Below are 23,297 nucleotides of genomic sequence, written 5' to 3' on the forward strand. Positions count from 1 at the left end.
TTTTAATCGCCAATGATCCCGAGTCCTCTATTCGACCCCCGTGTGCAACGCGGGTCTTTTTTGAAACTGCCCGCAAACGCAGCCACCGCTGACCGCCTCTGTCGCCCTCTCTGTCCGCAGACAGCCTCCGGGACTATTTCGGTAAATTCGGGGAAATCAGAGAGTGTATGGTGATGAGAGACCCGACCACAAAACGCTCCAGGTAATCGCCGCCTTTCTGTCTTGCACTGTTCGCCTGACTTTGTTTCCTCCTGTACTGCCCGTGTCGGCGTGCCATCCATAATGGCATTTTTGTGTTAATTAAGCTGCCCAGCAGAAAATCCTTGTCCCGGTCCCGCGTTGTGGTTTTACAAGCAATTAAACGAGCTGGCCGGCTTCGGGGAGCTGGCGAGCAGAGCCACTTTGACATTGACGTGGGACGGAAGCGTTGGCTTCCCCGGCTCACTGAAGAATTGCTTTCCCCCATTTGAAATGTTTTAAAAATAAACTATATCAGTGAGCTAGCACTGCTCCGGCATTCAGCAGCTTATCTGCGTTGTCAAGAATGACTAAAATGTAGAAGTACTACACTACGGGAACACGCTGTCTGTCCGGGCAGTTTTTTTTCCTGACCTCATAATTTTGTATGTCTGAAATGTTCAACCTTGATTGAACTGGATCATATTCAGGTCTTTAAATTCTGTCCCTTTCTTTCCCTTTCTTTTTCCAGAGGATTTGGCTTCGTTACGTTTGCAGACGCCGCCAGTGTAGATAAAGTCTTAGCTCAGCCCCATCACGAATTAGACTCAAAAACGGTACGTTGATGTATTTTATCCATTTACAGTATAAGCTCTGTATTTTAAATATATTATGCTCTTTATACCCCTTGTCTGGATGGGTTGCACCGTGGCGTTAATTAAATTACTCACTTCATACCAGACAGGAGTTTGGTCATGTCAGCTTAAAAATCCCGGAATTTCTCGGACCTTCGTAACCCGCCCTGTTATGCTGAAGGTGTTTTATCTGCGCTTTCAGAGACGTCAAATGAGGCGTCGCGTGTAAATGGAGAAAGATCATATTCGTCGAAATGGAAAAAAAAAACGTGTGAACCCCGAGATGTGATCTCGCTGTATTTAATTTTATTTAAACAGGGAACAATGAATGTAATGCATTTTTACAAGAAATCGATTTTCCCCCCGAGGGGACAGACCCAACATGAATCTCTGTGTCGTTGCAATTTATTCTGTGATAGTTCATTTGAGCTCTAGGCACTGAATTCATCATGATCCCCTTTAACGAAAAGGATTAAAAATCTCCCTCGTGCTCAGTGCCGGTAGGTTGTCGATTTAAATCCCCGCTACGGCGCCCCGGCGCAGCCCGGTAACCCCGCACGACGGCCTGAAACATGCGGTTCCCTTCACGGTTTACAATCCCTTTCATGGAGTATGAGATGCTGCGTAAACTAGGTCTGGTAAATTAACACTCTAAGGAAGAACCTTAAAATAGCCCACATGCTCTACACCGCTGGATAAGTTTAATCTTTCTTATGAATAATAATACAATAGATCTTCATTTGTACATAGAAACGCACATTGGTAGCTGGTAATATGCCGTGCTTCGATTTCTGTCCTTATGTAGGATCCGGCTATTTGTATTTTTTTACGTGCCTTACCTCGTCCTTTCTGAAATGAAGAGAAACATAGGTTGTGTATTTTAAACGGATTTAGACCTTTCTTAGCATGTGTCGTGGGATGCAGGTCTCCGCGTCTTGCTGTGGAGATTCATGGGAAATTTCCCTCAGTTGTAAAAACACGCGTGAAATATTGCAGTCCTGTAAAACGGGATTTAATTTTCCTTCCCGCGTTGCACCAGATCCTGACATTTCTCCCCGTACAGATGCCGATGCGTTACACTTTATACCAATTCGGCAAATGTTCACGGGTCTTAAAAGATGCACGTTTGGAAATTAAGTTGGTGCCGAAATTCTGCAGTGAAGTGTGACAGATTTTGCCGGGAAGTTCGTGCCGGTAACAGCACCTGCTGACGTTGGTGGCGGGGGCTTACTTTGTCCTGAAGGGTGCGGGGCTCAAATCGTGCGATATGCGGTTCTTAACTTCCACATGGACGTCTGGCTCTTTAATACACTGCTTCTGAGAGAAAATAGTTTATCAGTCATCGGGGCTGCTCAGAAGAATATGAATTTGCGCAGTGTTACCGCGATTCTGTCTGGCGTTGTGTCTCTGCGGGGTGTACTGTAGGTCGTCCAGTGCTGCGTTTTGGCCCAGAGGCCACCGGACACTGATTCGTTATTAAAGTACCAGCTGCTGAACACGGATTGGAAGCGAATTCCTCCCTCAGGTGCTGGCATCCAGTGACGTGGAGAGTATGCCGAAAGTGGGAGGGGCTTATCGCACGGCTTATCAAATCAAACAGAGCCAAGCAGCTGTTTGTCAAACCTAACTGCCCCGCCCTCAGGCATATCCACGGAAGGACAGTGTCAGGCTGGTTGCTGACCAGTCGCTCACTCTTCAGTGAGTAGGATTTGAGTGCTGCTTCCTGATTGGCTATTTGTGGTGTGGCGATGCCTAGCTGGAGACCCTTGCTCTGCATCAGACAGGTGAGCCTGATATGTCCCGTGAGGGCAGCTAGGTGGGTAAGTGATGTGGGCGTCAGATGGTTGCCAGTTCAATTCCCAGAGTAGGCAGAGTGACATTACTGCTGGGCGCTTGAGCAAGACCATTAACCCCAACTTGCTTCAGGGACTAGGTGGCCCTGGTTTCTCAACCACTTTCCTGGTTTAAATCACTTTAAATAAAATAAATAAAAAGTAAACCGTAGATTTCAAATTCTAAAAATCCAGATTCTGCAGGTATATATAAAACTGTATAGTGTGAATAAACGTACACAGGCAAGTGATCATAGTGATAACAGTCGTTGTTATAGACGTCATTTGCTGTAGACAAACAGCATCCTCAGTGTGCTCAGGCATCGCGTGTCTGTTTACGTGGGTCTTTGAGCAGAATGGGGTCTTCGCTCCACCTGCAGGTGCATCTTCAGTTAGCGCTTTCCTCTGGGGAGGCGGGCTGGGGCAGCAGGTGTTGTGGTCTCTCCCCTTCCTTGGAGGGGGGTGGGGGGGCAGAACCCTCCCCTGTCTGTGGCTCGGGCTGTTTCTGAAAGTGCCCGTCTTAAAATATCAGTTTTGGTCCTGACTCATTTGAAGAGTGAGTGTTGGGGACTAGTTCAGTTTTCAAACCCCCCCCCCCCGCTCCCCCCCCCCCCACAAAAACTAGGGAATTAAATTTAATGCACATATCCTGCTGTTTGGTCCTGGGTGTTTTGCCCGTGAGGGTCTTCCGATGTCACACTCGCGTTTCTTTTGGCCTTGTCACACAGGGTGGCGTGTGCAAATTTTTTTTCCAAAAGATCAGTGAAAAAATAAAGGTGGTGGTGGGGGGGTAAATCTATAAAGCTGGGGTAGAGAAAAATGCAGCTCTCAGGTGCTGTGCTGCCTGAGAACAGAAAGTACATTTTAGCCTTTTGTGTGTGTGTGTGTGTGTGTGTGTCTGTGTGTGTGTGTGTGTTCCCCACTACATGGTAAAACCTGTCACATTTTACCTTGTAGGCACTTTTTTCAGTCCCCACAATATAAACCTTAATTTTAAATCTGTGAATCTAATCAAAAACTACAACAGTTAAAAGGATTACTTATGGTTAGGATTAGGGTTATGCCCATAGAAATCAATGGAGAGTCTCCACCATATCAGGAGTATATGAACTGTGTCTGTCTGTCTGTCTCTCTGTGTGCCTGTTTGTCTCTGTTGGTCTGTCTCTGTTGGTCTGTCTCTGTTGGTCTGTCTCTGTTGGTCTGTCTCCGTCTGTCTTTGTCTCTGACTCTCTGTCTCTCTCTGTCTTTGTCTCTGAGTCTTTGTCTCTGTCTGTTTGTCTCTGTCTGTCTTTGTCTCTGACTCTCTGTCTCTGTCTGTCTTTGTCTCTGAGTCTTTGTGTCTCTCTTTTTGTCTGTCTGTCTCTGTCTCTCTGTCTCTGTCTTTCTCTCTGTGTGTATAAACTGCTCCACTCCCATCCCATCTACATTTGGCCCAAAAGAAAATGTTAAACATAATCACTCTCCTTGTTGCTTTATTGAACATAAATCGCCGTTGAGCTGCCGACTCTCCTCTCTCTGTTTGGGGGGGGGGGGGGGGGGGGGGGGTGATACTGGCTGCCTGTGTAAACACCGCTTTCGTGTTTCAGGTGGACCTTTTGGCTATTTCATTTTTTCCCCAGTTTATTGTTCTACAAGCAGGAGTTTCCCTGCTCTGACCTCTGCTTTGCTTCTTCTCCTCGGTGTGAGTTTAAGCCTTAAGATCTCAGAGGCCCCCACCTACAAATGGCTTGAGGTCCACTGTGGTCTTTCCTGAAGAGCAGGGGTAAATACTGGGGCATGGCCACAGGGGCACTGGCCCCACCCGAAAGCTGATTGGCCCCCGGAGTGCTCTCGCCCCCTTTCACTGACCTATTCAATTGGCTGAAAATAAGCTCGACCCCTCCCTATGAATCATGGCCTGTATTATGTCCCCCACCTTAAAAAAAATCCCAGAATTGCCCCTGTGGAAGTATGAGACTTCTTTTGCTTCTGAAGGTGTGACTTGGTGTCACTTGTAGCCTAAATTCAGTGCGGGGTAGGACGTCACGGGGTCGTCATGGTTACAGGTTAATTAGGTGATCATTATTGCTTGCTGAGTGTTTACCTCTGGGCTCATTCAGTGACCTGAGTAGGTGGACAGATGATTGCCCCCCCCCCCCTCCCCCGCCCAAAATGCTTGCCATCCCATCTGCGAATGCTCTGGCGTCTCCACCATGATTGGTATTAAAAGCCATTACCCCCTCTTCTGATTGGCCTGCTTAGGAGGGAAATCTTTTGCAGACGAGTGCATCTCTCCCCTCCCCCCCCCCCATGTTGTGCCCCCCAGGTTCTCAGCGCTGATGAAGCTGCCCTGTCGACCTTTTTCCTTTCAATTTTATTGACCTCTGTTTATTTCAGGTTTAGCGTAGTGCTCTTCACAGCTAAAGAGAAATGTTCTCCTAAGTCTGATACAAGTGGGTGGAGCCTGTGATGGGTGGGCGGGGCAGTGCAGCAGAGTGGGGGCGGTTCTTGAGAGGAGCACTGACACAGCCTTTCAGGCAACTGAGGCTGATGTGGGCGGGGCTGTCTGGATTAAGGAGTTACTGCACTGTGGTATACAGTATTAGTTATTTTCAGCTTTTGCTTTGTTTGGCGAGGTTGTAACCAGTTCTTCCGCGGTTCTGCTGTCTCAGCAGGGGTGGGATAGTCTGCTCGTGACTCTCCAAATGACTCGGTATGCGCGGTCTGTCTGTGACTCTGTGCTCAGGCCCCTTGTGAGCTGGTGTGCGAGGGACGGAGCCCGCAGCATCTGAGCTGGGGGAGAAAATGAAAGAAGTCATTTAAGTGGAGTGCACAGCACCCCCAGCTGGGGAAGCCCCCGCCCCCCACAACAGGCTGTGGTCTGATCAGTCACTCTAACATTTGCTTTACATGTGGAGCATCAGCGGGTGTGATGAGCTTTAAATCATCAATAAAGGAGGGCTGTGAACCTATCTAAGGGTCTGTGCGTGCCCGTGTGCGTGCCCGTGTGCGTGCCCGTGTGCGTGCCCGTGTGCGTGCCCGTGTGCGTGCCCGTGTGCGTGCCCATGAGCGTGTGTGTGTGCGCCCACAGGACCATCGGATTAGGTTTAATGACCGTGGGTATCGACCTTGCCTGGCAGCTCATTCCCATTCTGCTTTGCCTTAGCACCAGCCCAGGTTGTAGGCTTGGATCCCCCGAGTTAAGCTCACCTGGCGATGTCTGTGAAGCATGTCGATTATGGCCTTTTGTCACTCTGGTGGTTTTGCTGATAAATCACTTTTTTTGCTAATAATATGCCATCTCCACCCCCTCCCCATTTTTCTCTTTCTGTTAGTGCAGATTGACCCTAAAGTGGCCTTCCCTCGACGCACACAGCCCAAGGTAAGCGCCCCCCCCCCCCCCCCCAGGCCTCATTTAGGCTTTGGGAGCTCAGTGTGTGTGTGTTTGTGTGTGTGTGTTAGGTGCTGAGTCTGTGACAGGCTGAATTTTGTGGTGATCACAGCGTCCCACTGTGTTTTGGTGGGGTGGGGGGGGGGGCTTCTGTCGCGGTTCTGGATGCTTAGTGATGTCTCACACGGCCACCCCTTCCTCACCAGTAGCCCCCCAAGCGTCTCTGTGCTCCTGACCTGCCCCCTCCCCACATTTGCCGCTGCCTAAACGCGGTGCGAATGCACAGTGCTGCTATTTCTGGAAGCGCGTTTGCACCTCAGTTGCGTGGTGTTTGCCGCGGCGGGGTGGGGGGGGGGTTGGGTGTAGGGGGTGGGGGGGTGCTGTGGCTTCCCGGGGCTGCGTCCGGAGCTGGCGCCGGGGGGCCGCAGGGCACCACTCATTAGCTGGAAAAAGCGTTTTCATTTGCGTGAGTATTAGGCAGCCGCCGTGGATTTCAAAGGATTCCCGAACAATAGGATTAGGCCGGATTAGCGCTGCCTGTCGCTCCCTCCCCTTTGTGGAAAATTAATTTGGAATGCCGGGGGGGTGACGTCTGCAGCGGGACCATGTCTGTGTCACGGGCGTCGGTCACCTTTCCTGCGTTTCCCACAGCGTCCCGTCCTGGATGTACCTCACGGGGGAGGGGGGGGGCTGCTTCCAGGTCGAATGTGTCCCGACAGGATTCCAGATCAGCCAGGTCATGGTGTGCATTTAACGTGCGATGACACTCGGCGTGTTAAACGGGGGGGTATGTTTGTCATCCGCAGTCCTCACGCAGGTGCGAGCGAATGAACTGATTTTAGTTTTGCTGGCGATCATACAGATTTACACCTGAGATGTGGCGAATCAGTTTTCCTTGTGACTAAGTTAAAGGCGCCGTTTGTTGGCAGGAGCTGTGGGTGGGGCTACGTGCTGGAGCCCCACCTCTTGGGCGGAGCTTTGCTGTGGAATGCCGCACTTTGATTGGCCGGCATCACCCTCAGCAGCTCAGAACCCTGTACCCAGCTTCTGTGTCATTCACTCGCTTATGTACCTGTGGGCCTCCCTCCCTCCATCCGTCCATCCGTCCATCCGTGGTCCTGTATGTGGCTCTGGAGAAGGTCGAGGTCCCTGTCTCTCCCATGACCTTGCCACGTCACAAGAGTTTGGCTCTGGGTTCACAGGCTGAGGGAAGCTGTTGCATTATAGGAAAGGCGCCTCGATGTCTCGTCTTAAGATCGAAACGGGAGATGGACTGATTTCCAGAAGGTTTCCTACAGCAGCTGGAACTCCTGTGGACATCAGCCTAAACTTGACCTTGGTACCAATGCCAGTGCATGTCCTGCTAAGCTCTGCATAGTGCTGCACTTCCGATGTTTGCTGGGTCATCTGCCCCTAAACTCACGTTCCCTCTTTAGCTTCAGTATGGGGGTTTATTTTGCTACCTTTTGGGGCTCCGCCCTTTTCGGTCGGCTACCAAGAGCCCCTTCTCACTTCCTGTGGGTCCCTATGCCGCCTCTCCGATCAGAACCTCGCTCTCGGCACCGCAGCGGTCCTGGAGCTCCAAGCGTCACATGTGGCACCAGCGTCACGACAGAAATAGCAGCAGGTAAAATTAGCAACAGCCTCATAGATTGACTCACAAGTAAATTGATGTTGCGCAAGATGGGCGCCTGTGCAACAGCACGGAGGGGGGGCTTGGGGGGGGGGGGCTAGGGCGGACCCCTCCTGACCACATCTCACACGGTCTCCTCTTTCAGCCATGCCCACGGTGGCGGCGGCAGAGGTGTGAACGCTTGTGCTTGTGGGAAGCGCGCCCCCCTGTTTGCGGTCGCCGTGGTGACCGCCGTTGTTCCAGCTACGTCGCAGTGCTGTATCCGCAGTCCTGCTGTTATGGTCCTGTTCATGGTCCCGCTTCAGGACATTCCCCTCGTCGTTATATTCGCCCCACAGACTGGGCACAGACTGGTACCTCGTGCAGCCAGGCCCCGTTTGGGGGTCTCGGAGGCCGGTGAAACGCAGACCCCAGCTTTGCCTTGGGTGCAGTCAAACCGCTCGAGGTCTGCGAGCGCATTAGTGTGACCGCATCCGCTGTCCTGTGTTTGTTCTCCTTCCCCACGGTCGCTGTGCTCACCAGCGTCCTTGTCCTCCTACTCAAGGCCAGTGTCAATAACTAACAATGTCGTCTGAATTCTGCTCCCTCCCTGACCTGGAAATATTTTTGTTACTCAGGGATGTGTGCACACCCCCCCCCCCCTCCGCCCCCCCGTAGCCTTTAACTGCCACGTCTTCTTAAGCCGATTGGCCCCTCCTTTTATTCTGATTAGCCCCACCCCATGCTGATTGGTCCCTCCCCTTATTCTGATTAGCCCCACCCCATGCTTATTGGCCCCTCCCCTCATTCTGATTAGCCCCACCCCATGCTGATTGGTCCCTCCCCTTATTTTGATTAGCCCCACCCCATGCTGATTGGTCCCTCCCCTCATTCTGATTAGCCCCACCCCATGCTGATTGGCCCCTCCCCTTATAGCTGTACAGCCCCCCACGCTCTCAGTTTTCCTGCAGCTCCATAAATCTGCTGCTAAATTTAGCGGTAGCTTCTCACAGAGGCAGAACTTCCACACAGAGCCACTCACAAGGGGGGGGGGCATCAGTTATGGGCCGTTTCTGTGCTCATCCTGCACCACAAGCTTTCCTCCGGGATACCTGGACTAACTCGTTGTTCCCCTGTGCTCTACCTACACTAACTAGCTGTTCACCAATGCTGTGGTCAACCTGCACTAAATAGCTGCTTTCAGGTGGTGAACCTATACTCACTAGCGGTTCACCTGTGCTTTACCAGGTTTACTAGTTGCTTTTCTGTGGTTTTCCTGCAGTAACTAACAGTCCGCCTGCACTAACTAGCTATGCACATGTATCCACCTGCACTTTTGCTAATTAGCAGTTCACCTAGGGCCTTAACCAGCTGACTCCCTGTTCTTCATCACTGGGCCGGCTGGTCCCGCATGATGCCCGTGCCCTTTCACCTTTGACCTTTCCGCGTTTAAGGCACACGTTCCTGCCGCCGAGGGAACAGCAGATCTGGGCTGCTCTGTGGCTCCCTGCTCGCCGGAGCTGCTATTTACGTCCCCCAGCCAGTCACTATGAGGAGCGGGATGGTGGGGGGGGGTTATGCTGTGGCAATGACAGGATGTGGAAACCTCACTGACTGCAGTGTGTCTCTGTGACAGCATATACAGTAGTTACAAATGGAAATAAATATTAGCGCTTAGTTGGTTATTACAGTAATTCTGAATGCATTCAAGGGGAACTGCTCCTCCCCAGGTGAGCGATTCATAACCCTCATTACTAGATATTTAAGGGGGAACCTTCTGAGGGACACAGGATGGTACGGTCCTATTAGGAGGCTGTGGGCTGCTCCACTTTGGGATGACAGGACGGGGGGTTAGCATAACTATGATCATCGGTGGTGCTCCTGTTGACTCTGAAACTGAAACAGGAAATGGGAGATTTATAAAAAAAAAAAAAGTTGCTCTGCTGAGCCACCTGTGAGAGGCCTGAGACTCCGCGTGTCCTGGGGGGCCCTAGTGGGGGCCCTGGTTTTTTTCCGGGGCCCGTTTCCTGTCACTCGGCCCGGTACGGAGCACGGGGCTATCAGAAGGGAAGGAAATGGCTTTTGTGGCCCAAGCTGGTGGTGGCCCCAACGTGCGCTCGCTTCCGGGGCCATACGCCCTCAACCCCCCAACCCCCACCCCCCCCGTCTTTCCGGTATTTTCACTTTGGTGCCATTCTCCACACGCCGTTTCTGGTTTTCTGCATACGCCGAGGGTTGGGCCCCGTGCTCCGGTGAGATCTGCCAAACTGCTCCAAGCGGCCTCCCCGACCCACGAGACCACCCCCCCCCCCCCCAGTCCTGCTCTCCCTGGCACTTTCACCAAAAGTCAACAGTTAAACGCTTCATCGGTGCTCGTCCACGGCGTCAGCGGGCAATGAGACCTCCCGGCCTCACACTCATATTTGCAGAATGATTCATATTTATGTCGTCCTTACGCTGAGCAAGGACCCTGCTGGAGATGTTTGCAACCTCTGCCAAATCGCACGACCTCTGACCTGAGGGAAGGACGCACTGGATTGGCCGCGAGTCTTGGGCGGAGCTGGTCCAATGGGAGGGAGACATGGGGGAGGGCGGGGTCACCGGCAGCCGGCAGCGGTCGTGTGAAACGCGTGTGAAGGACGTCAGTTGGCCTCTTCCTGGTGTCCTGGCCATGAGTGCCTCAAGGTCGCCGTCAAGGTCAGGCCGCTGGGATTGTTTTTAAGGCCCCCGTCTCAATGTCCCCGGTGCTGATAAACTGCAGCTGGTTTAGCTAACTCTGTAGAGTCAGAAAGGTGGGACTTTACCAGGATAACCAGCTGGTGTTTTGCTCTGTCTGTCCCTCTGTCTGTCTCTGTCTGTCTATATACTGGCTCTCTGTCTGTTTGATATTTACCTGGATCAAAGTGAACCTCCCCCCCCTTGCCGTCGTGTGAGAGGCAGCAGCTGGAGGTGGGTGGGCGGGGGCGGGGGGGGGTATCGCTGCATCTTTATTTTTGTTTTATTGATCTTCCTTCCTCCGTTATGTTTTGTGGAAATCGGCCTCCTCCCGACAGGGGGTGAGTCCCCATCCCGGGGTCGATCAGCACAATAGAAGCTAATGGAAGCCCCCACTTCAAAGGCAGCTGGGGGTGGGGGGGCTTTGCCCGTCATCGGGCGGTACTAAGAAGATTAAAGCCTCTCTGTGCTAATCAGGCTTGATTAGTTGGGTCTGGAGTGCCAGCTGTTTTTGGTGATACAGCAGGCTGGGGGGGACGTGAGCCCATGGTGTGTTTTTGGAGGGTAGATGGGGGCACGTCGAAGGCAGCGCTGCTTCCCCCTCTGTGGTGCAACCTCACTGGGTGCCGGAGAGCTACATGGGATTCAGGTTCTGCGTCCTGGGTGACCTGTCTCTCCGGGGCAGGTGGACCCTAGCACCAGGAGGTGTTGGACTGCCGTTCAGGATCTGTGCGTTCCCTCCCCTGAAAAGGCGTGCGAGCCCCCAGGTGCGGGGAGTATATTCCCGGTCAGCTTTCACCCTTCCTCCTCTTGTATCTATTGGCCGTCGAACCAGAAAGCTTTTTTTTTTAATCAAGTATAACTTCCTTCGAGTACCAGTAGGTGGTGCTGTGTTTAAGGACCTTGAGTCCTTCCTGGCAGGCTGCCGGTGTGGTTCGTGGTCCGGCCCGCCACAGGAATGGGGATTGGGAGATGCAGAGATCCGTTTATTTTCAATAAATATCTCTGCAACGTCTCTAAACCCGAGAGCCTCCCGAAGCGTTTATGCTTCTTTCGTTTCAGCTTACCTTCTCCCCACTTAGCGTGTGTGTGTGTGTGTGTGTGTGTGTGTGTGTGTGTGTGTGTTTTTTTGTTTGTGCACATGTGCATCTGTATTTGTGCAAAAGTCACCAGCAGTTTCAGGGCCCTGGTGCTTAACAGCCGCAAGGAAGAAGGGAGTGTTCTGAAACGCTGCCTTTAGCTCCTTGCAATTTGCACATTTTTTTTTTTAAACATTAATTCTGTTTTGAGCAGTAGGTGGCGTAGTAGTTAAGGAGCTTCATCTATATGCCGAAACCTGCAGGTTTGTACTGCAATCTGCACGGCGCCCTCGCGCCTCTTCAAGGCGGCCTGGCGTGACGTGGCGGTTTCGGAATAACACGGGCGCTCTGTTATTCCTGGGAGCGTCTGAGGCGGCTAAGCGGGGGCATGATTGGCCACGTGGGCGGGCGGCTGTGGTTTCTGCTCTAAATTGCTCTGGTAATTATCCTGTAAGGAGAGATGGCCTTTTCCAGGTGGCCAGTTCCTATTGTACTCTCTCTAATCGAAATCGGGGTTCTTTTTTTGGTCTGGCGTCGGTGGGGGCGCCCCCTGCTGCCCGTCCGTGAGCCCCGACGCGCGTTTTCCCCACCAGGCTCCTTGAATGGGGGGCGTTCTCTGGCTGTTGGTCGCTTTGAAGAGCATTTGAGATCGTTAACCGCCGCAAAACCCTTCAGAAGGTTGCTAATACCCTCCGTGTGATTAGCCACGCTGAGTGACGCTCACGTCTGTCCTCGGGGGAGTGATTTGCCCCCTAACCCCCCCCCCCCCCCCTCCCCTCCCAGTCATTTCTGTTCCCGGGATCCACTTTTTCTTTTCTTTTTTTCTTGTCCAGCGCTTTCCTCGGTCAGAATTTTTGCGTGATAACCGTACTTGGCAAACCACATGCCCTTTGACCTTCCGCTGTGCCCAGTCTGTATTGGCTGTGAATTTTGAAGGCGGAGCCAGTCTGATGTGTGAAAGACACAGGGACAGAGGATGAGGATGGGGGATGAAAACGGAGGCAGACTGTGTTAGCGGCACTGGGCAGCTTAACAGGGACATGCATACCAGATTGTGGCATTGTTTTGAAAAGTGGCCTCTGACTCCCGCCTCCAGGGGGCGCTAATGGGATAAATGTGCCACGGAGGAGCCTGGGGTGTTCGGCGGATTACTCGCATTGCCATGGTGGCATGCAGGGTGTGTATGGCCACGGGGCCACTCTGGCTCCACCCCTTCCATCGCTCGCCAGGCAGCTGCCCAAAATAGCTCCGTCACAGCAAGCTGGGCACCCTTGGCGCTGGGGATGAGCCCCCCCCCCCCCCCATTCTGATATGCTTTCCTGCCAAAGTGGGGGCGGGGGTTGGACATCTGTGGAGGTCTGTGTAGTGTCCTCTCTTAAAGAGCGCTGTGTGGTCTTTCCTTGGGGGGGGGGGGCACTTGCACCTACAGGCTGTAGCAGGCAGCCCTCGGGGCTGGCAGGGGCACGGGGGTGGGGTAACTCACTTCTGACGCAGAACCTCAGATGCTGATGTTGGCCTGCTGGAAATGGCCACAGACTAGGGACTTCCCTCATAGCTGTGTTGGGATGGTACCACTTTTCCTTCTGGGGGGGGGGGGGTGATGCAGCCCTCTCACCTGTGTTTACAGCTTCCCGAATCAGAGCGGGACCTTCCCCAGTTCAGCAGGGCGGGTGAGGCAGGACAAAGAGCTCTGTGTTCTCGTTGGCCTTCAGGGGGTGAGGGAGCTTGTTCTGGGACTTTCTCACCTGTAGGCTTTACGTTCATGGATCTGGGAGAGCTCTCAGGTCGATGGACAGACTGACTCACTTGTAAATAGAGGGCCCACTGCGTTAAATGCTCCAGGTCACATGGTCCGGCGGGCTGCGGTACCCGGGAGTCAGCATGAAATCTGCACTCTGTCAGCGATTAATGATGTCTGTCTGTGTGAACAGGCATGTGTGCAAACGCCGCACAGTTAATCCTGTCACCTGGAACAGGGAGCGTAGCGCTGATGGGATTCACACTATGAGGCACAAGGTCAGTGAAAGACAGCGACCCAAACCACCCCCCCCCCCCATCCCCCCTGAGCTCCAACACTGGTAGCGTGGTGCCACACAGAATTCTGGGTAGGGAGCTGGTCAGGGGTCAGTACGTTAAAATCCACCCCAAGAGCATTACCCTCTCCAGCAAAGTGCCCAACCATCACTGACTTAACGAGCGGTGGCTATTTTAGTCTGGTAATTAAATAATCCTGGACAATGGGATGAATAACTAGCTTTTTAAGTGATATCAGACTGCAGACTATGGTGGTGGACATGTGTGTCACTGTTTAAATGGGTTTTATCTTCCATGGAGGAAGAGAGGAGACCGTAATCGATTGTCGGGGTGAGTGTTAAAAGGCGGTGGGGGTGCGCTGTCAGCTACGCTTTTGTGGGGTAAAGCGATACTTATCACTCTAGCAAGGTGGTGTTCAAATGAAATTAGGCTTGTGTGTCTTGTAATGGTTTTGTTCAAACCACCCCCCCCCCCCAAAATGGTAGTGGCCAATCCACTTGCATGACTAAATATGAACTGATTGGTTTTATGGATAGTTAGACTGTACCATCTGTGTTTGGGAGGGGGAATCCAGCTTTTTCACTGACTGCAGTCACCTGTATTTCCTGGTGTGAGTAATATGCCGGTTGACTCCGCTGCGGTCTACTTTTGGTTTTTATATCTACAGAAACCAGGTGATGTGGCTCTAAGATGCAGACTTGGGAGGCAACACACCCACCCACCAGAGGGTAGCATGTCTGGCTGGGTCTGTCTCCTCCGTGTGCCCCGGGGGGGTGTATCCTTGCTGCCAGGCTGCTCACAGATCTTAGGGGGTTGGTCCTACTCCCCCTGTCTCCCGCTGTCCCCTGGTAAATGACTGTGACATTGGCTTTTGAGGCGTGTCCCCAAAAGGGCCATGTGTTCATTCAGGATGCGGCCAGATGGGGGCGCTCTGGTGGAAGAGTCCTTATGGTGATGGAAAGTTTTGGAAAACGCAGTGTGTGTACACTGGGCCAGAGGACAGAGCGGTTCCTGACAGTCACCCATCTGGGTGTTTATCATCAGAGTTTTGCTGAGGTAGAGTTCGAGGTCGACACCTGGGTCATGTTACGGTGTGGGTGTGTGTTTGTGTGTATATGTGTCACTGTGAGCTTGACTGTGTGTGTGTGTGTATGTGAGAGAGAGAGAGTGTGGGTGTGTGTTTCCGTGTCTGTCCGTGTGAGTATCTGTGTGTCTTGGGCCCCATCTTCCCTTCCAATTAAAATGATCCCTTCTCCGGTTTCCAGCGATAAACAGGCCTGCGTGTCACTGGGTCCCACGTTCCCGGTTTATTTTCCGTAATCCCTTAAAGCCCCGGCTTTCTGCGCTGGATCATTCCAGGGAAGCGGGACAGCGCCGCGGTCTTGTATCAGCCAGCGATGGTTTCAGACTCTCCAAATGAACGGGAGGCATGTTGCGGGGCTCGCAGTAGTGCATTCAGGCCAAGCGTCAGACCGGTGTTAAAGCAGAAGGACCAATCAAATGTCTTGTGTGAATCTGGGATATCAGGGGGAACTGAGATATAAAAGCCATCCATGGCAGAACACGTGTTTCACACGCGGGAGGTTTGGCAAAAGCATTAATACCCATAATCCTTCAGGTCTACAGCAAACTGGTGATTGCACTCGGGGAATTCTGGGATTGGAAGACACTCCCCTTAACTGCTGGGTGCCCTTTTGTTCTGTCTGTGTTTTCGATGTGGCTCAGCCTCCCCGGTGAGTTTCAGGCGAGTGTGTTTTGAGTGTCACCGTGGGATTCGAACGCCTCCTTGTCCCGCTTTACACAGCCGAGTGGGGAGGGGGGGTGGGGGGGGCGCATAACGAATTCGGAGTTCCGTTTGTTTTCTCCTGACACGTCCTGTGAGATTCCTGTTTATCAGATGCGTGTTTCGTGAATGCAGATGGAAGAGTGTTACTGTATTGTTACTGAGCCAAGCTGAGAGTGCATTTACCAGCTGGTTTGCTTACACTGTGTGTGTGTGTTAACAGGCTACACAGCATCCTGTAGGGCAGATATGCAAAGGTCAGGGTAGGTTAGCCTTGACCTTTGACCTATAGCTACCACCCCCCCCGCCAGTCACGCCAATGCAGCCTGCAAGCTCTGTCCATCCTTTGAAAAGTGACTTTTCACATACAAGCGGTTGCTGCTTTCGTCCTTCAGGCTGTGTGTGGAATGACTGCTAGGAACTGATAGATTGCCAGAGGTAGAGAGAGCCGCCATGCGTCCAGGTGCCCTGCCGCTAATCAGGGGCGGGTTAATCAGTGTTTTTCCCGCGTGACAATGATGCGAGGCCCCTGACACTCGAGAAACCACAATTCCTGCATTCCGCTGCCTCTGCTCCCTTTCTGCTTCCAGTCCTGCTTCCCTGGCAAACTCAAAGTGATCAGGCTTCTATTAAATGGACCGGATCCGAAAGCCTGCCCCCTGCTGAAGACCATGGCTCGAGCCGTCCACCAGTCTGTTTGCGGCATCCAGTCGGTCTGCTTGGTTGAAGTCGTTTCAGAGCATTTGCTGGAATACTTGTGTGGTCTTTGGTGTTTATGCTGTAGTCCCTTCCTAAGTGTCTGAGTGAAAAAAGGAAGGGGCGGGACTAAAAAGGAAGGGGCGGGACTAAAAAGGAAGGGGCGGGACTTATACAGGAAGTCAGGAGCTCCTGCTTAATGCTGGCCTCGCTGCCGCAGTGGTCGGTTTATCTCCTGGTTACAGGCAGCTTTTCCCCCCCCTCGTTTTTGGAATCTGCGTTCCAGTCTGTGGGCTCAGCGCTGTCGACGCCTTGTGGGGACACAGGTAAGAGGAGCCACCAGCGGATGGGACTCCAGGGCAGGTCGATGTGGTCAGACACCCGATATCATCTTCAGAGGTGGACGGCTGTCCCGTGCTGATCTGCATCTGAAGGCCCTGTGTGATGCTGGCGGCTCGATTGCTGTTGTGTACATGTGGCCCTAGACTGGTTCATTTCCTCCGCGTCTGAGAGATTTGTTTGATACGGGCTCTGCGGCCTGGCAGGTTAGGATGCTGTGCCCGTGATCATGGGGTTGCTGGTTCAAATCCCAGCTTTGGCAGAGATCGTGGAGTTAGGCTGCTGAACAAGGTCCGTAACCCCTCAATCGCTCCAGGGACTGTCTGGTGCTGTTTTCTCTAAAGAGCATGCATCATGCCAGATGAGAGCGTATGCCAAATTAATGTAATGATTAAAACGTCCTGTGGGTAGATTGCTTGTTGTATTGAAAGGTTTAATTTGTTTTTGGTTTTTCTGAGTAGTTATTGTATTGTTTTTATTAAATATGAATGATTAATTTGATAAGTTTTGATATTTTAAATGAATGTAAATGAGTTTTTGTTTATTGATGGGGTAATGGATCAGTGGGTAGCGCTGGTGCCTCACGCCCCCACAGTTAAGGGTTCGAATCCTGTCTTGACTCTGTGTACGCCTATGTACGCCTATGTACGCCTATGTACGCCTATGTACGCCTGCCACCCTGACTGAGGCAGGGTGACCAGATAATCCTTGTCAGGGAGGACACTCTGAGCTAGGACAGGAATTGTAAATTACCATTTCAATTAAACGGACCTGGATTTCCCTTGAGCACTGAGTTCTTGCTGTGTGCTGATTGGTCAGTCTCCTATAATCGTGCATGTGTCACTAATGCTAATGTGAAACAGCTGGATGAGTCTTTCAGTCGAGGAAACAAACCAGTCAAAGCACAAGAAGAGCTGAACTATTTAGCCGAGCACAGGAGCCTTTCAGTTTGAAGGTAGTTTATAAAACCCGAAGTAGCTCAAAGTGTCCTCCCTGACAGGGATTATCTGGTCACCCAAGACTGAGGTTTGCGGTTAAATGAGGAGTGGATGGATTTTTTGGTAACCTCTCAATTTAAAGGAGTATATAAATGATGGCTGATATCCCTCCTGGTCATAAAGGGGGTGTACTGTAGTACTGTGACATCCTGCCCCCCACCCGCGGCTGAAACACTCAGTACTTCTTCCAGACCTCCCAGTCTTCCCAGACTGTGTCCTGCTGTTTTCCCACGGGCTGATCTGTCTGTCTGGGGGGGGGGCAGAAACGCCCCGCCTCCCATTTTCCAGTTGTCCCACAGCCGACCACAGGATGATGTCACTGCACAGCTGACCGCTGCGCCCAGCCCGTCGTTCAGGAAACGCAAACTGCTTTCAGCTTAATAGTCTCCGTAATTTGCTTGTTGCTCCCCTGCTGAAGTTTTCAAGACGTAGCCTAAAGCGGCTGGTTAATTAGCATAATATCAGTCTTTCAGGCTGAGAGACGGCTTCTTCTGCGCTGCGCTAAACCCCCGGCCCATCAGTGAGTGGCCAGCAGGGGGCGAAGTGCTTGAGGAACTGGATGTATATTACAGTTTCTAGTCCAGTCTTGGGGAGGATCTGTACTGCTGTACTCCTGTGACCAGATATTAGTTACCGTCTATTCAGGCTGTGTCAGGAGTGTGTGTGTGTGTGTGTGTGTGTTCGTTCAGAGACGTTTTTATCACTAACATATATTTCCAGCATCACTGCCCCAGCATAACAGACGGATTGGCAGCAATTAGACATGTGAGGAGATGATATCCAACAGCACTAACAGTAAACAACGTTATGGTGGTAAACCATTGGTGGCGGGCTGTGGGGGCTGAGGTGACTCCTTTGGGGGGGGCCCCCATTTCAGCTACGGCTCCCCAAGCAATCCCCTGTTTCTCCTGATCTGCTGGATGCCACCCCCTGACCCCACCCACACACATGCCATTCTGGGGTTTCCCCTTGGGCAGACCCCTGTCCTGATTGGTCAATGAGAAAACTGCCCAGGCTGATGACGACGACAATGATGATGATGATGATGACGATGATCTTCCTGGAACTTCTGTCACGTGGGGCCTGTGGTCAGGGTGGGGCCTTTACCGTTAGACGCCGAGGACATTAGTGGTCAATATTGACTCTGCTTTGGAGTCATTTCAGGCTTTAATGCGTCTTCGTTCCTGCCTGCCAGCAGAGTTAATTGTGTTCTGAAAAATTAATGAGCTCTTTTTATTATTACTCGCGGTGTTGATGTTTTCTGAGCGCCTGACAAATAGCCGCCCGTCTTGAAGAGCGGAGCGAATGATTGCGACAGAGGAGTGGAGGGCCTCGTTTGTTTTGCCTCGTTTGCTCCTTACGCCAGGTCTTTTGCTCTCTGGGCTGTTGTGGGGGGCGGGGGGCCCTGCCCCGGCCCCCATTCTTCTGAGGGCCCCCCAAGGCCACTTTGCTCTCTGCCATCTCTGTCATCATCATTGGTTCTTGGTCGTATTTAGGCTTAAGCTGCAAGTTGGAGCCCCTTCAAACATCAGGGGCCCCACCTGGCAAACATCAGGGGCCCCGCCTCAGGAAAACTGTTAAATATATTAAATCTGACAGAACACTCCCTAGCTCCCCCCCCCCGCAGCAATTTTTAAGCCTGGGGCCCCCAGAGAAGTCAATCGGCCCAAGGCCCCCCAGCCCCCCGCTCTGTCAGATTCCCCCCGATTTGCTCTCACCTCCTGCTCTCTCTCCTTCTAGATGGTCACAAGAACAAAGAAAATATTTGTGGGTGGATTATCGGCGAACACGGTGGTGGAGGACGTCAAGCAGTACTTCGAGCACTTTGGCAAGGTAAGGGGCGCTGGGGATTCCCTCTTTGGTGGGCGGGGGGGAGTTTTCCAATCCCCCCCCCCCCATTCCGGACCCTGTCTCCCTTCAGGATCCGCCCACAACCACCTGCTGCACTTTGGGGCAGCCGATTTGCCTTCTTGGTTTCACCTCAGGCCGGCTCGGGGTGGCTGGGTCGCAGCGCCCTCTGGTGGTGTGTTCGGGCCTGAGCGTGACGGTGGTTTGGACTGGCGGTTGGGCCCAATGCGCCGGGCAGCTTGCGCTCACTGCGTCGCTGGAACCGTCTGCGGCCGCATGGGGAATGACGTGCTCGCATTCGCGCGCTGGCTCCCGTCCCCGGCTCCCGCCGGGCTCCGCACGGCTCTGTCTTCACGAGGCTCGAGGGTCTGTGCCAGCGCCCGGCCCTCGCTGGGTGCTCCCCTCTATGACCCCTGGCCTCCGTGACCCTTGACCTCCAAGGGGAGGGCCACGGTGACGTAGCTTGATTTAGCCCCCCGCCGTGCAGCCACTCTTGCCTCGTCCCGCTCGGTAATTTCACGGACCTCTCCGGGACGCTGATGCTCGCTGACACCGTGGTGCCGCCCGGGCATAGAGGGTAACAGCCACCCGACCGCTGGCGAGTCCTTGTGCTGACGAGCGCCTCATTTGCATATCTCATTTGCATATCTAATTTGCATAGCTCGTTTGAATGAGTAAATATGGACTGCCTCGTCCCGTCTGGGGTGGGACGGCCGGTCAGCGTTTTGGTTTGGTCCGCCACTCTCTGTATCAGTCATTCTGCATTTCACAGTGGGGGGGGGGCACCCTCACCTCCCATGCCAGAGTGGGGGGGGGGGGTTTGTTTCGTCTTATGCCTCCTTCCTATGCACCCCCCCCCCATGTCCATCTGTGTCGCTCTGTGTTGGTGTCGCTAAGTGGCCTGATAAAGCCTCCCCCCCCCCCCATTCTCAGGCTCTAAATCAGCTCATTGTAATAATGGATGAGGGGTGTCTCTTTTTATTGACATACTTATCAATCAGAGTGGCTCTGAAGCCACAGGCCTGGGGGGGCAGGATGCCCTTCCGCACACTTCCTGACTGTCAGTGAGACGGCGATGCTCGTCCTTGGAGATCAGGTCTGAGCTCCGGCCCTGAGACGCCGTCCTCATGTCAGGCGGGGAGCTGCCTCTCATGCAGCTGGGGCTTAGGGGCCTCGCTCAGGGGCCCAGTGGTGACCTGCCAATCAAAGGCACAGCGTTCTAGCCTCACTGAGCCACACGTCGCCACCAGTGATTTATATTTGGCGCAGGTGCATGCGTAATGGTGGGCGGGGTCAGCCTTGCCATGGGTGGAGTCCGTCGGCCTTCTCCGGGCGCGATTGGGCCCCGCCTTCCCGGTGACATCGTCCGTCTGTTTGGCAGCCACCAGGAGTGGCCCCCCAGGGCCCATGGCGACAGTCTTTCCGCGTCCGCTCGGACGAGTCGACCGCGGCAGGCGTGGTGGCGCGGAGACACGCTGGGCTGGCGTCTGTCTGCGATTACGTAACGATTATGAGGCCGCGGGGGGGCTCAGGCCGCCCCCTTCGCCCCCGAGTGCCGCGCCGGCTGGCTCTCAGGTCGCGACACAGCGCTTAGCAACCTGATAGCAGTGGCATTACTGTCAGAGTAACCGTAATGGCGGCCATAACGTGCCCCCACACTGCCCGTATGGCCGAGCCCCCACCCTCTGTCGGTGGGGTGGGGTTGGGTTGGCGGGGGGGGGGGGGGCAGTTGCTTCTCTCTTCCTCGATCAGCTTAATTCAATCCGTCATCCTCCGGAGCTTCTCCGCTCCTACAGAAAACCTGATTAAGTCCGTCGTGAACAATCAGATTGTACTGTTTATGTGCTCCCCCCCCCCCCCACCTCCCCCCCACCCTTATTACCTCAGGATGTTTCACACGCCGGCCCTCCCCAGGATTTAACCCCCTCGCCGCCTTGCTCTTCCATCCACGTAGAAGCTTCTTGGGTGCTGCTGTCCACTAGGTGTCTCTGCACTCCTCGCCTATTCTGACCCAGCTGTGGGGAGAGTTGTGGGTGGGGGGCTGGGGGGTCAAAGGGCAAATGCATGGAGCTGGAATGTTCTCTGTCCAAGATCGGGTTGGCGGGCGGCCACTTCCCTAATATCTCTAGAGGGTCCTGCAGGTTTCACAGAGAATATTTAAATCATTACTGGAATAACTAGTACCCAGAACCCCTGGTGAGATTAATTAATAGCCCCGTAATGACAGAGCGGAGGGGGAGCAGGAAGGAGCCCAACCCCAGGTTGACCTCGGGGTCGTGTGACCCCCCCCCCCGTCCTGGAGGGGCAGAGTCCGCTTACACGGCCCGCTGCCTCACAGACCTGGGCTTTCGCTCTCTGCCGCGGCGCCCCCTGCTGTCCTGACCCGATTCTGCTCGCCGTCTCCCAGGTAGCGCCATTGTCAAGGCACCAGTAATGGGCCTGAGGTCTAATCTCGACCCAGAGCTGTCCTTTCTATTTTTGGGTCCAGTCGGCGTCCTCTCGCTGGGTTTGCTGCCTGCAGTTCTAACCCTCCAGATGGTGGCCCAGCAAACATTCGCCAGGCCTGGATGGGGAGTCCTTGCTGTGCATCTCTCCGCCGCGGTCTCCCATTTCTGCTAAGCACCCTTGTGATGGATGCTTTCCCAGCTGCAAACAGCTGTATTTCACGTCAGTTGTGTTGCTGGACGGTCCTTTCTACCAACGGCATCAACCGTCGGCCGTGATGCCTAGGTGATGGACCACAGTGAGCTTCTTGTGAGCTGGACAATGGTACCGATTTCAGTTAAACGGCAGCTGGAATTGTGCTCCTGTCCTCCTAAGGCATTGATGATCCCCCCCCATTGCCGTCCCGCTGTTGCCCTAATTCATCCAGTCAAGCTGAGGTCAGGCCTTCTCTGTAGCAGCCACCCAGTTCCCACCTCACTCTCCACAAAAACAAACAGCTGCTTAATTTCACCGCCAGGCTGCTCAGAGCCGGTCGATTCGATGTGGGGACGGAGTAGCCAGCAGCAGAGGCTTCCCACCAGCTCCACATTCTCCTTTTTTGCTGCTGTTTTGTACCTCTGTGATGTTATGGTCTGGCAGTAGTGTAAAGACACTCTGCCCTCTGGTGCCTGGGAGGGGAATTGCTGCATCCTGATTTGGGGGTAATTTGGCATCCCACTAATGGGCGCAGTGGGCTGTCTCGGGTCAGTGAAGATGCTGCCGTGGTAACAGTCACACAGCAGCCCTCCATCCCCTAATAAGCATCACATTAACCCCCTCCCCATCCTGCCAGACATATCTCTTGCGATGGGGTGTGTGGATGAGGCTTGAATATTTAATAAGGTGTGTTTATCCGGCCCCCAAACAGTGCCTTACATACAGACCCCCCCCCCCCCCCACTGAAAGGCTCTCCGTGGTTTATTAGAGTCTAATAAAAGAAAGTCTTTGAAGAGACAGCTGCGTTTGGCCCTCTCTCCCTCCCTCCCTCTCTCGCTTTCTCTCCCTCCCTCACTTGCTTGCTCTCTTTCCCTCTCTCTCTTCGAAATGAACCCCGCTGGCAGCTGCAGCCACGGGGAAACGGCGCCCCCCGCAGTCGGCCGCCTGGGCCTGTTGGCTTGTTTCTGTGCGAGGAACCTGCAGTCTCCTCTCTTCCTTTCTGCTCTCCTCTCCTTTTTCTCCTATCTCTCTCTCTTTCTCTTCTCTCCTCGTTTCTCTGTTCCGTTCTCTCCCCTCTTTCTCTCCTCTCCTTTTTCTCACTTCTCATTCTCTCTTCCTTTCTGTCCTCTCTCTCTGACTCTCTATCCTTTCCTCACTCCTCTCCCCCTTCCCCTTTTTCTCCCTCCTCTCTCTCCTCTTTCCTTTTTCTCACTCCTCTCCTCCTCTCCCTCCTCTCTCCTTTTTCTCCCTCCTCTCCCTCCTCTCTCCTTTTTCTCACTCCTCTCCTTCTCTCCTCCTCTCTCTCCTCTGTTCTTTTTCTCTCCTTCTCTCCTCTCCTTTTTCTCTCTCCTGTCCTTTTATCCTTCTCTCTCTTTCTCTCTCACCTCTGTCCTGCTCCCTGTTTCTCCCCCATAATCCCAGTGCTGTTCACACATATCGCAGACGCTCCCACCGTCATGATCTTAATAACGACAAAATAGTGATGATAATAATAACAGAATCAGAATCAGAATCAGAATCAGAATCAGAATAAGCTTT

The 23,297-nt window shown here is 53.3% G+C and overlaps 1 protein-coding gene across 8 annotated transcripts in view; it reads left to right on the forward strand.

The window, feature by feature from the left end:
• Window positions 1-23,297, forward strand: part of LOC111860871 (RNA-binding protein Musashi homolog 2) — a 69,044-nt gene that overhangs the window by 805 nt on the left and 44,942 nt on the right. For all 8 annotated transcript variants that reach the window (XM_023844954.2, XM_023844957.2, XM_023844960.2 and 5 more), the window contains exons 3-6: window positions 121-202; window positions 710-794; window positions 5,964-6,005; window positions 19,011-19,103. In XM_023844954.2, coding sequence (XP_023700722.1) covers window positions 121-202; window positions 710-794; window positions 5,964-6,005; window positions 19,011-19,103 — 302 coding nt within the window. The remainder of the gene's footprint in view (window positions 1-120; window positions 203-709; window positions 795-5,963; window positions 6,006-19,010; window positions 19,104-23,297) is intronic.

The sequence above is a fragment of the Paramormyrops kingsleyae genome, chromosome 24 (genome assembly GCF_048594095.1).
Source record: "Paramormyrops kingsleyae isolate MSU_618 chromosome 24, PKINGS_0.4, whole genome shotgun sequence".
NCBI classification, from domain to species: domain Eukaryota; kingdom Metazoa; phylum Chordata; class Actinopteri; order Osteoglossiformes; family Mormyridae; genus Paramormyrops; species Paramormyrops kingsleyae.